The sequence below is a fragment of the Pleuronectes platessa genome, chromosome 1, assembly GCF_947347685.1.
Source record: "Pleuronectes platessa chromosome 1, fPlePla1.1, whole genome shotgun sequence".
NCBI classification, from domain to species: domain Eukaryota; kingdom Metazoa; phylum Chordata; class Actinopteri; order Pleuronectiformes; family Pleuronectidae; genus Pleuronectes; species Pleuronectes platessa.
The window spans coordinates 9,585,975-9,599,985 of record NC_070626.1 but is presented as its reverse complement, the minus strand read 5'-3'; the positions used below and the strand labels follow the sequence as shown (position 1 = coordinate 9,599,985).

At 40.4% G+C, this 14,011-nt stretch overlaps 1 protein-coding gene across 1 annotated transcript in view; it reads left to right on the top strand.

Annotated features, from left to right (window-relative positions):
• The window catches only part of LOC128440196 (transcription initiation factor TFIID subunit 4), an 87,656-nt gene that overhangs the window by 32,603 nt on the left and 41,042 nt on the right, over window positions 1–14,011 (top strand). The window contains exons 11-13 of the mRNA XM_053422836.1: window positions 3,460–3,590; window positions 7,494–7,616; window positions 13,809–13,865. Coding sequence (XP_053278811.1) covers window positions 3,460–3,590; window positions 7,494–7,616; window positions 13,809–13,865 — 311 coding nt within the window. The remainder of the gene's footprint in view (window positions 1–3,459; window positions 3,591–7,493; window positions 7,617–13,808; window positions 13,866–14,011) is intronic.

Genomic DNA, 14,011 nt, shown 5'->3' with positions numbered 1-14,011 from the left:
GCACAATTTAATTGAAAATAAACCTGGTTTATTCTTTGGATTAAGATTTTTTTCTTACTGTTTTCAAGTCACTGCTCAATTTGCAACCTTTGAGTTTTGCATGCTTTGTTTGCTCTTTTTTCGCTATTGCATCTTGAATACAGTTCCTGTTGGCGAATCAAGCCAGATCAAATTTATGAAGCTAAAAATATAAACAGTAAATGTAGGGTTTAAGAAAAGACAAAGAATAAAAACCATACCATATGCATATGCTTTGGATGACGAAGCGTTTGAAATGAATGTTAGCATTATTGCCTTGCAGGGACTGGGGGAGGAATCATATTGCTCAGGTTGCTTGGGAGCGCTGGCAGGGAGCTGGAACGGAGCTTCAACTGGTTATGAAACTTCTGGTTAAGGATCATCTCGGGTTATTAGCATTTGATAAGTGGATGTTGTCTAACATGTCGGTTCAAAATCACATAGCGGTTCAGTTTAGGTTCAGATCTAGTGACAGCGATGGCCTCAGCAAACAATTCCCATCATGATGCCCTGTGTGGAGGCAGCTACTCTGTTTCCCCTGGTAGTTGGTCTGTTCTGGGCCACATATGAAGGATCAACTACTCAGCTGATGTCCTCTGACCCGCTACAGTAGAATAATTTGTAGTTGGTAGCCAGCGCCACAATATTAACACTGACCAACACATACTGATTGATACTTTTCTTAAATTGGTAAAATGGTTCTGCAGTAAAACTGTGCTCATTCATTCATTCAGTCCCTGCTGACTCCACTCGCTCTCTTTCTCGCCCAACACACACCAATGTTGTCATCGGACATCTCTGTAAGCAGTCGTGATTATTTGCATATAGAGCGGTGGAAGTGAGATCTGATCACACATGATCACAGGATACACATCTCATGATGGTTCTTAACACCAATTCCTTTCAGGGTCTAATTTGTTCAGCTTTTTCCTCGTATTTGTCTGTAGGTCAACATGTGTTTTGACTTCTTGAGAAATCCTATGATCATGTCAATCACCTTTGCTTTGGGAGCATGTGGTTGCTTTCCTGAGCCATTTGTTTTTCTTTGCTCAGAAAAAGAGCTGCTTTATTCTTGGCATCGTGCGAAGCGCATCTACAGTAAGATGGATGTGAACTGGAACAAAGATATGACTTGGGGCTTTGGCCTTTTCGGCTTTTTGAACATGAAGCGTGGTCCTTGTGGCTTTATTAGACCTTGACTCCTGACGTGCAGTTGATAAATTTAACGTGGTCAGGAGGGATGAAGGTCAGGACCCGTAAGTCTGAGATCACGGTGGTTTCTCAGGAAAAAAGGTGCGTTGCTTGATGTGGGGGAGAGAAAGAAGCTGCCCCCGAGTGGAGCTCTGTTATCTCAGGGTCTTGGGTTATAATACGACTGCGGGCAGAGCTTAAAGCGCACAGTGAAAGTTATGTGAATAGAAGCAGGGATGAAAGCTCCTTTAAGAATCCCATAGTTAAAGGTATCATAGACATACACTCATTCAGACCGCTCATTCAGGACCTTTTCCATGTTTACTGCCAGCTGCTCTTCAGGGGGACCTTTGTTGCTATGGATACCAGTCAGTTCTATACTAAATAAATATTCAAGTTATCAAGACTCAATGCAGATTGTGCCTCTTCATGTGATTGTGTTGGTATGGATGGGCGGGGTACTGCATACAAATGTATTTTAACATTATTTAACACACTGTTTTTATATGATGTTTAAGCCACCATGCAGCAGAGGTGACCAAATATACATTGACTTGCCTATAGCCAACATTTCGTCTTTCAACTCCATGTGGTTCTTTCTTCAGAATGGTCACAGTTTGTTTTCTGTCCTGATATTTATGATATGAATAAATATCATAAATATGAATAAATATTTATGACATTTCATAAGGTTCTTTATGAAATGTACCTTAACAAGATGCCCCACATCCCTCATTCTAACACAGACAGGCAGATCTTTAATGACATTTCATCTCTAAAATGACACGTAGCCTTATTCTCTTAGATTTACGACTTCATTTCTCGAAATCTCTGATTCTGTTCCTGTTTAAAGGCCCCTGTTAAAAATTTTAATATTATGGGTATTAGTTCAAAAGAGAACAAGCCACACTACAACACTACTCCTCTGTGAGATTAAACCGATGCACAGTGGTAAATTAAGCTTAAATACAAACATCATTGTGCTGAAATGGTCACAAGCTGATGTGAAGCAGGTGTAACAGTATTACTAGTCTAGTGTGATAACATGAAAACATTCAGTGTTCAAAAACTGGAGATGTTCAGCCTTTGATGAATGTCATTCCTGTTCTTCTTTCTCTTTCTCGTATGAATTACACTTAATATTAAAGCTGTCCAGCTCATTAGTCGGTTTCTAGCTGTGCCTGTTTTTTTTCAGGGTGGATGATAATGATTTGTATCGTTGCATGTTGAAGAATGTGTTTTTTGCTCACAGAAATGTGCCCGTCTCTGGTTAAATCCTCTTAAACTCTCTCTGAAATATTAATGTCCCTGAAAGATCTTATTTTTTAAGGAGGGAGCAGCCTATTAGTGTTTTTCTTTGACCTTGTGACATTGCCACTCGTATTGCCACTGTAATTATAAGGCTAACAGGGCTCCCTCCATCTATTTCAAAGCCGGAGCTGGTGAGGAGTATATGTATTGTTCAGCTGATTTAAATAATTGGTGTGGTTTACTTAAAAGGGTGCCAGAGAGAAAATTATGTTAATGGAATAATTTAAAAGGAAGTTGGAAACAGATAGTAACACTACCAAAGTCTGTCCTCCTCTCTTTTGTTATGACTTCAGATGAGTTTTGCTCCAAGGAAACTAAATTATCCTTCTCCTCGCGAAAAAGAGATGGTCAGTGTCGTTTACACACTCGAAGGAGCCCAGCTTGGAAAGCCACTTTGGAATTTGCACTAAGACTGTGAAACAAATTAACTTTTCGTTTTGATGAGTCCTATTTCTGGGAGTTAATTGCACACAATAATCCAGACAGTTTCTGCCGGTGAATGTGTGTATGAGTACAGTAAGTGCGTATGACTGGAGGTACTGAATGACGGCCTTGGTATCCTGTTGGCTTGTTTTTACGAGTTGTATTTGTGTGCTCGTGTGTGTGTGACTCTCAAAAACAATTACCTTCTACCTGCTTAGTTGTTGTTTTTCTCTAAAAGGCAAATTGTGAAAGCGAGAGAGGTAATAATGAAACAGTCACGTTCAACCTCTTTATTCCTTCAGGAAATCAAAAGTGAGGACAGATGATATAAAACGCTCGTATGGTGAAAGAAAGAAGAAGATCAGTGTTTTAATCATGACACAATCTGTTTGAGAAGCAAGAGCCCTAACTGTACCTGTTAATGAGAGAGGTGTCAAAACTAAAGAGGTACTGATTTCAAAACAGTTGACTTGTCTTAAATGTGTGCATGTCTGTGTGTGTGCGTTCACTTCACAGCTAAGAAGTTCGGAGTCACAGAGGTCCCCATGGAGGCAGTGACCTTCATCTCGCACGCCACACAGTCGCGACTTCGCACAGTGGTAGAAAAGGTTTCATCGATCGCACAGCACCGATTGGACTCTTGTAAGGTAGGATGAATGCATAGACACAGACGCACAACTCAAAATAGAAATAGCTCAGGAAGAAAAAGAGTCTGACCCGTAGAAGACACCAACGAAGAGGTCAACTTGGAAAGATTGGAGGGCTTTTGGTGATCAGTGCCGATGTCTGTGTAAACATACCGGAAACAAAAACATGTCGTATCGGCAGGGGAATTAAAACGTCATGTTCTGCCTCCTGCATGCTCAACACTTCACACGTTTAATGTACTTTAGCTTTCACTTACCCAGCTGCATATTTTGAAGCTACTCACCCAACTTAAGCTAGCGGTTAGTAACACACTTGGGCTAATACTTTTCGACAATTGTTCAACCCCGGTATGGGTTAGGATTAGGGTTAAATTGTCAGTGTACAAGCATGCAGGCTATTTCTTGTAAGCAGGGGGCGATAGCGGGTTTTTATGGGTCCAACTGCACCAAAGTTGAACTTGATGTGAAGATATTTAGCTTTGCCCTTGAGCTCACAGCAGCTAATCAGCATCCCCACATGTACTGCCTGTACTATTTCGCTATGTACAATAATTACAAACAAATATGTGTTTCCACCTCTTTGTGAAACTAGCTGGACATTGCAGAGCATCGCAGTTTCACAGGTCAAGTTTCAGTCCGATTGAGAAGGGTCAGATTGCGAGCAGCAGTGAATACATCTCACTCTGTTCCTCTCTGAAAAGAACAAGGAGTGAGATGTGGTGTTAGCCACAAAATATAACTTGGAACAAGTGTATTAGCTTGGATTCATTAGAAATTGATTGGATCATATAAACAAATCCATAGTTAATAACTTTGGCAAAGAAGCACCATCAACAACACTTGTGATTTATGTTTCTACTTCCAAAATCTTGGAAACTTCTTCATTACAAAGCCAACATGCTCACTTTCATGTACTTGACTCATTTATAAAGCCGCCATCTTGCCCTGATGATGTTATTTCGAGCCGGAGTCTGCAGAGTAGTGACCGTCGAGTGGAGTCGCAATATCAAAATCCTGCTGATACATACATTCGACCAATCAGTCTCAGCTGTTTATCAACATGTCTAGGTCTGAAAACAACTTAATAAAACCAAGCTTATACCAGACGTGTACTTTCAAGTTTGATGCATGTCCCATCCACTAACATGGAGAAGGCCTGGTTCTTGTTCCATCTTTACTGAGGCTATTATAAAATAAAAGCGGAGAATAACCTTAGAATTGAAATATGAAAATATGAGTCCTTTATTATGAAAAATGTGTGGCGAGCATCCATTTACATACAGCAGATATTTATGTAAGAAAATATACAGTAAATATTGGATTACAACTCAAAGGGGAAGTTAAGTCACTCGAGTTGGAAAATAAACTTTATTACAGAGAAGCAGGCAGATGCATAAATTCATAAACTGGAATATAGACACAGTTTTATGCTCCAATGTTCAAACACAAAAACACAGTGGCATGAAATCCACTGTTTACCCTCTCACACATACACTCATGGTAATGTTCTAAACATGAGAGTTAATATGAGAAATTGTCTTTACTCTTAAGTTGACTTTTCAGTCAGTCAGTCAAAACTTGAGGTATCAAAGTACTTCTGAGTCGCGCCTGTGTACACCCGCGCCCTTTTCTCATTATCGCTGGCTTTATCTCTCATGGCCCTTGAATGCAACTATATAACCACATTTAATTGGCGTGCATTAAAGCGCACATCCATCTCAAGTACAAGCCTGAATCTTGTGACGTTGTTGGGGGAACTGGGGGGAAACTTTGAAAATGTGTTTTTCCCTGATGTCAAGGCGGGAGGAGGAGGGAGGAAGAGAATCGCTATAGCTGTCCCCATCTTGTTTTGCGCTTCTCCTACTTCCTTCTGTTCGTTCTTTTTCCCTTTTGTGGTTTTGTAAATGAGGTGTGTGTGCGCGAGGGAGACACGGAGCTCTGTGAAGCCACTCTGTTGACATCAGCGGAAAAAAAGAGAGAGAGAGAGAAAAGACCAAAAGACGAAGCGGCCTTAAAGAGCAACCGGGCTTCGGCAGCGGCGGCAGGATCTACGGCAAGAGTGCGGGCTCAGCGCTGCAACAAAGAGGGGTGGGGGTGGGACTGGATGAGAGAGAAAGAGAGAGGGAGAGAGGGGGGTTGGAGGGGTGGTGGCGATGAGACTCCTCTGATGTGTCTTTGTGTTCTGTGCCACCCAGCTTCTCTCATCCACACACAGACCTGACACACACACGCAGATAGGAAAGAGAGTGATGTAGAAATCAAGCGCAAGGAGAGAACAGAGATGCGTAGGAGACATACACACACAAACACACGTGAAATATGCAATTATCCTATTAACTTTTGATGACCTACAAAAGTTGTTTTTACATTTGCCTTTCCTTTTCCCAAGTGGGAGGTGATGCTCCACATGCAAAGAGAAGCGTCGTCGGTAAATAGGAAAAAGTTAGTGATCGGCTGGGGACGTGTTCAGACTGGGGATGTTCCACTCAACCTGTGTCCTACAGTTTAACCACATGTGCTCTTTAGACTTATTTCATGTATTATAAATAAAGGTTTTGAAGTGGCTGGTAAACCTTTGTGCTTTTGTTGTAAGCCATAGGTCCAAATTACACCTGTCCATTAGATAATGCTGAAATGTAACAAAGTACATTTTCTTAGTTACTGTACTTAAGTCAATTTTTCATGTATCTGTTCTTAACCTATGTGTATTATTTTGAGGTATTTTTCACTTTAAAAAAATATCTGTACTTCTACTCCACTACATCTGTTTTTACAAAGCACTGCATCACCTTTTCACTTTTTTCCCATATTTTTTAAAAGCAATCAATAACAAGAGTAGAATTGGTCCTGTGATCCAATCAGATTGCAGCAGCATCATTAGTGCAGAAAATATCTAAACTAGATTGATGCATGAGGAGGCCACTGCCGACCCTCAGCTGTAGATGATTGATAATTTAATGTTTTCAGTAGCATCATCTGCAGCATTTGCTATCAATATGAATCTGTTTTATAGTAGACAGTTGGATTAGGAAATAGGGTCAGTCTGCAGGTCCTTTAATACTTTAAAATAAAGTTCTTACTATTACTTGCTAACTAACTTTTACTCAGGTTAATGTTGTACTTCTACATTTTTATCTATTAATTTAAAAAGAATCAAATTATTGTCCAAATAATTAGTTTCTAAAGAAATGTCCATACATTCTTTTGTATTTGTATAAAAACATTTGTAAACCTGTAAAACAGACGTTTGTTTTTTGAAAAGACATTAAATGTTTTAAAAAAAATGTTTAAATTGTGAAGTCACACAAAGACACAGTGAAAAAAGAAGATGAACATTGTGTGTAGATACAAAGCAGAAAAGTATGTCTGCATAAGTTTATTGTGAATCAATTAATCTAAAAAAGATTCATCGATATGAAATAGAAAAGATATGAAAAAGAACAAATGTGAAAATAATTACTCCGTAGACTTAACTTCTTATCGGAACTGTTTATACAATAACTATTAAGAACTCTGATAATCATATATTAAAAGTTGTGAGGCCTTAATGACAGCATTAACAATTATTATCATTACTACATACACTAACAAACCATAATTGAATGAATAAACTAGTCGGGATCACATGACCTATGATGTCAAATCAGTGTCCACATTTTCATTGTCATTTATATCAAGCAAATATTCAACTATGCTCTATTCTTTCTGTAAAACTTGATAATTTTTTTTACAACAGGTTACATCGTTTGTCTTTAATGTTCTGGATTATTCACTGTAAAGATGTAATAAAAGCTTTCATAAACTTCTGGGGGAGAAGCAGCCACTGAACGGGACTCTGAGCTTTTTTTGTTTTTTTCTCCAACTGTTAGCGTTGCAGTGATGTTCTCTCTGTCTGCCTGTCAGGATGAGTGCTACGAGCAGGCTGCAGACGTTCGCTCTCAGCTCCGCTTCTTCGAGCAGCTGGAGAGAATCGAGAAGCAGAGGAAGGACGAGCAGGAAAGAGAGATCCTGTTGAAAGCCGCTAAAGTAAGTTATTGTCACCTCACCATCCTGCTGTGTGTGTGTGTGTGTGTGTGTGCGTGTGTGTGTGTGTGTGTGTGTGTGTGTGTGTGTGTGTATGAGAGAGACTTGTTATGTCCCCACGCAACAGTGTGCGCTTGTGTACTGGTGTGTGTGTTAGTGTGTGTGTGCATGTTGCTCCTGCGCAGGCCCTGACAGATGAATTAGAGTGTGACACCAGTGGATGAAGTGACCTCCCTGTGTCCTCCCAGGCTCCTGGCCCCAGGGCTCCTCTGTCCTGGCTCTTCCTCCCTGGACACAGCAAGGAGGGGGGTGGGGGGGTGGGGCATACACCATACCCAACTCCCATGCACCTCGCACTGGCCGCACACTCACCCAGCCCCATGCACAACATGCAACACATCCCTGTATCACGCGGCCTTGACAGCTCATCCGTTTTCAAAAAGAGATTTCTTTTTTGGGAGAAAAAGCCGATGTCTCTGTCCATCTGTCTATGAGCTCACACCGTTTTCCTTATATTGTTCGTAACATCTGGTATTGAGTAAACTGGAAAGTCTATTTAATAGAAAGGAAAACAGTGAGTATGCAAAGCATTACCTTTACTAACTTGCACATTCACCTATTGTCACGTTTCTATCACTGCAGATCTGAACACAGATTGTATCCAATCACATTGCAGACAAAAGCCAGGTTTTTTTGACCAGGGAAAAATTATATTAACTTTATATTTCAGCAAAACCTCTTTAATACCAAATATATTGTACAAATATTCAGTTTCAAATGGTTATTTAAGAAAATTTAAACCTGACCATTTAACTTTCTTTACACTGATTCCAATACCCGGACATTGTGTATCTGCCAATATCGAGTACTGATCTGAATCCAGTCCATCAAAAAAAACTCAACAACTCATATATGTATTTTTAACAGTTACTAAATCTGTATGGTTTTTGGTATCATTGTCATACTTTAAAGAAGTGGTATCGGATTGGTATATAGACTCACGTACTGGTATCAAAATTATCTCTTGAAAATAATATCTTCATTATATCAACAGATGCATCATTTGCCCAAACCTTATTAAAGTTGGATGGGTGTGCAACAAGAGGATAGATACTTGGTGGGAGGATGTGAGCTTCATCTTCACTGTCATTTCAAACACTACAAGCAACGCTTTTCACTGCACCCTGAACGATGGTTAGGTCTATTAAATGGACTCATAATTAGTTGGGAAATATGTGAAATATAATAGTCAGTCATCATTTCATCAGTTAGCAGCTGCTGCTAAGTCACTGAGTTATTTAGGACGTCTGGATTCGAGCAGGGTCTAATATCCAATATTAATCTGAAATCCTCAGAAAACATGGTTACATCTTTTTCTTGGCTCCATCATGAGCTTTTTGCTGTTTTATTGTTATTTAAGCTAGAATCTAATCGCACTCAAGTGGAGCTTACCTGCAATAAAACACTATAACCTTTTTCAAGCACATAAAAGACCCTTTGGAAAATATCATAAATTGTTGCAGAGAAGTTTTTACTTATATATTGATCATTGTTACAACAAGGTCATTATAACTTGACACAACAACAAATACAGTGAACAAATGGAGGGGACGAACCATCTTTATGAAACAGTATTACAACGACGTATTTCAAACAGCGTCTCTGCATTGTTACCTGTCCACTATAGTGATCTCAGTACTTTGCATATTGAGACATTTGTTTATCCGTAAAAAAGAGGTCTTAAAATTGGAAAAGATAACCACAGACCAAAAATAAAAAGAGCGAGAGAATCTTTTCTAAATGAAAATGCCCTGCAGTGCAACATTAGCAGAAAGCTAGGTTAATTTAATTAATTTTGAATGGAGCCAATGTCCCACAGTAAAGATTCTCATTGCTGCACACCTCACCGTCTTAATTGCATTATTACGCTCCGGTCCTGCCATGCAGGATATTAGAAAATGGCCTAGTTGATGAACGCCGGCCACCGGACCTCATGACCTGTCTGTTTATTCTTTTAAGAGAAGCCACAACAGGAAAACACTGTAATGTGTGTTGTTAAAAAAAAGGAATGGTGCAGCTTTTCAGATCCCCTCTGTCAGTTTCAGCTCTGCATGGCTGAACAGTGTGATCTTTCTTTCTTTTTTTTAACCGTGAAGGGCTGTTTTCATTAACAGGATTAGTGGAGAACTTTTGCAAATTTAGCCAAGTTCCTGCAGGAAGGACTCACCACAGGGCGATTTGCATTGCACAAGCCTCCATGAGGAGAGTTGGACTTCACCTCAGAGACATGTCTGTGGCTTTTTGGCTCCTGTTGCCATGGTGTTTCAGGTCAACGAGAAGTTTGGAAAGCAAATTTTTGCCTGATGAGAGTAAAGTTTTTTATACCAACACACTGCCTGGCAACATGCGAGTCACATTTCTATGATTTAAATCTATGTGCTCAATCTTTTTCTGACTTTTCCCCAATATTAGATGTAAGTAAATATATTCATCACATCTGTTGAATTACTAAATATTGTTTTAATCTCTGTCAATGGTACAGGCATATTTAAAGACACACTATTTGAAAGAACTGTTAGTGTTTCTTATGATTAAACCCTAGTTTTGCTATTTATTGAATTTTCTTGTTGTCCGGGTTAGACTTTATTTTTTTACTTCCAGTGCCAACTGTCCAAACCCTATATTTCATGTTTTAACATTCATTTTTGAATAAACCTTTAAATACAATCTCTATTTTAAACCATTTTTCAACCATCATACACATAGAAATCCATCAATCCATGTTCTGCAGCCAGAAGACTTCTCGACATATAGAACACACTATAACGCTCATATTAAACCAGATGAAAAGCTGGTCTTGGTGATGATAATTGGCTATGTCACGGTGATTTATTTTGTTTATGTTTATTAATTTGTGGAACAAATGAGAAAAACCACATTTATAATAATATGTGTGATTACTACAGGAGGAATAACAGGTTTCAAAGGAATTGAGGATGGTATTAAGGTAATATGGATATTCACAGAACCTGGTGGAAGGATGTATCAGTAAAATTTACACATTTCCCATTAATTCAGGATGTTTCCTATCAATGGAAATGATCAGAATGTCTTAAGGACAAAGGGCAGTGAAAATATGATTGTTTTTTAAAAAGTGGTCTTGTGTCTCACTTTACCCCTAAGCTGGGGTAAAGTGAGACTGACCAGAGAAATCAAGGAGGTAAAGTTGTCCACATACTTTTTCCACTTTAAAACTACCATAACAACACATGTTGTAATAGTTAAAATCCTGACAGCTAGATTGACAACCACACATTCCAAAACTATATCGGACTAGTAACAGAATCATGGGGATACGTCAATTAAGCACATTTATGATTATTATGATTCATGTGATCTCTTGCACACCCTAGCTTACCTGGACATTGTTTCTCTGTCCAATTGGCAGGGACAGGGATATTGTTTTTCTCTGCGTATTCAAATATCAGTTCCCGGCACTTAACTGGAGCAAGGCCATGGAACTGGTCAGCTAGTTGTTTCAAGTGTTTGGCTCCTCCTCCATCTCATCTGTGAATATTCTCTTTACCTCAGCTACTGCACCCCAAGCTACTGATTTTACTTTCCCTTTCTCATTTTTCTTTATGAATCTTTTGAGGGTTGTCTTATCAATATTTCTATCCCTTCCAGCTTTTCTTAAGGACTTCTTTCCTTGCATGACCTCAGCGGCTGCACTCTCCATCTCTGCGAGGGGTGTTTGTCCCCAGGTTGTCTTCCTGGTGTAGTTTCTTGGCATGATGGCTTTTCTACAATGTTTATGACATTAGAAATAAAACATATATAATGTAATATAACCCTAGAATATGTTTAAGACTAAACTTAACTTGTGCTTCATGGTGGGGTAAAGAAAGACACTGTCCCACTTTACCCCACAGCATTTGTCTCACTTTACCCCATAGCCACCGTTTTAGAAAAAACAACATCTCTTAGCAATTCAGGCTAATCTTCAGCTAGCATCAATCACATGGTTTTATATGTTGGAAGTTCACCAACATGTATGATATAAGTTTTTCTACCTGATTCAATTTGTTTTGACACAACAGTTGATTAAGTTCAAAGCAAGAAAATGTTCTTTTACATGCAGAAAACACATTTTTGTGAAAAAACATACTTTCCACAGCACCTGCACCAACTTCTCCTTCATGGCAAGGGGGGAATGGGAGGGGCTTGAAAACATAATAGTCAAATGACCACAAATGTGTTCCGTTGCCTAGATACAGGGGGTGTCTCACATTACCCGATGTCCCACATTACCCCGCTCTCCCCTGCTATTGGTCATTGAAGCCCTCATAAAATGTTGGTGCAGATCCAGGATATTCATTTTACTTTCTCTAACATTGTGAGATGTTTTTTCATGGTATTATTGATTTCTCAGGGAATAATTCAAAAATCTTGATGAAATTTTTTTTTAGGAGCCTGATATTAATGAGTTTGCCTAATTTTATGCAGATCCGTATATATTTTCCTATACCAACAAACTTTACTCTTTTCCCACAAGTACATGAAACAGGAACAACCAACTGTTGGTTTTCATGAATCATTCTGGGCGACGCAAGAAAATCACGCTCCGAAGTAAAAGTAGACAAAACTGGCTGACGTAAAACCTAAAGTTGCACTTCATCCCCAAAAAAATGTGGAGGCCAGGTAATTGAGTGAAGAGTTTTTCTTCATTATTGCAGTACAGTACGCTGCACCCAGACCCAGCAAAGCTTTTCAGTGTCTACTGCCCAGTCCCCCCCCCTCTGTTCTCTCCTGTAAGTGGGAAAACCAGGGCAGCTGACAGAGGAGATGCAAAGCTCGCCAGTGGCACCGCTGCCCTTTGTAAACAGTCCATCTGTACCAGCCCCTCCCACTCCTCCGCGCCGCCGCCTCCCACCTCCCTGCCTGCCTCTCTCTACCGATCAAGCGGCTGCTTATTTGACCTCTTGAATAAGAAACCCACGAAAATAATCCTCTCAGTCTTCTTCTTCTCTCCTCCTCCTCCTCCACCTCCCCTCACAGCAGCACCTCCCCTCCACTCCGCCGTCCATTTCAAATATGACTCAGATCTTGAGGGATGCTCCGGCAGACCGGAGGGCAAACACATTAGTCTTATTTCAGATACCGGCCAGTACGTGAACCGCCTGATATATTTAAAGCCAATTAGCAGGAAGAGCAGCTCTTGTTGCACAGGACATTGAGGAGGAGAAGGGGGGGGGGGGCGGCTACACCTGACTTGATGGATTGACTTGATTCATATTGGATTAAGAAGACATTATTTATAAAACTAAAACTGATTTTTGACTGGACTGTGTCGTCAAATATTTTCAAGGCATATTTTTTTACGGTATCATCCTCTCACAAACTCTTCACACATAGCCCTACATGATACACCGTTTTAAAATGTATCCGTGAACAAGGATATGTTAGCACTAAGTGTTGGAGGGCTTTCATGCACCTGACCTAATTCTGGCTAATCCGGTAAAAACATAACTACACAGATTATGTCCAAATTCACAAAGTAACTGTGTTCAGTTAGTGTGCAAAAGCGTAATCCACCGTATTGCCTGCAGTGGTCAGCCGTACATGTACATTTAGCTGTGGTGAAGGATTCCCAGGGACAAGTACATCCACCCAGATCTTGGCTGCTGATTAAAATAGAAGTGCTGTGTTGTTACGCCAGGGACAGGCACACACACACACACACACACGAACACACACACAGACACATTAATGGGTAGCCACTGTGACACACACATATACACACACTCAGCCACTGCCACTGATACTCACCAACATCCTTTGCCCTGTGTGTGTGTCTGTATGTGTGTGACTGTGTGTGTGCTGGCTCGTGCAGAATTTTTAATAACCTCTTTTGATTAGAATCCCCCTCCAGCGGCTTATTTAGGGCTGGATCTGGAGCGGGTTTAAAGGCCACCGCCCCCCGGGGGGCGCTCCATTGCACTTCTCTGAATTCAAATACGATGTCCTTGACACCTCTGTATCCTGTTCCCATTTTGCACTATTTTTGCTGCAGCAGCAACAGATGAGTGGCGAACGAAGGGGGCGGCGGCGGAGGCAGTGGGGTGGGCTCCCCTAAACCAGCTGTTAACCTGTGTTCTCCCCCCCCCCCCCCCCCCCCCCCCTTTTACTCCACAGAGTCGCTCCAGGCAAGAGGACCCAGAGCAAGCTCGACTGAAACAGAAAGCTAAGGAGGTAAGCTGCTGCGGAGATCATTACCCTTGACATTTCCCCGACACTCCAGCGTATTAATTTTTCATGCCTCGCTACATATGTAATGCCATTTAAAGTCTGACTTAAAAAGTTTGAGGAATAATTTGCGCCGATTGATGCCCATGTGT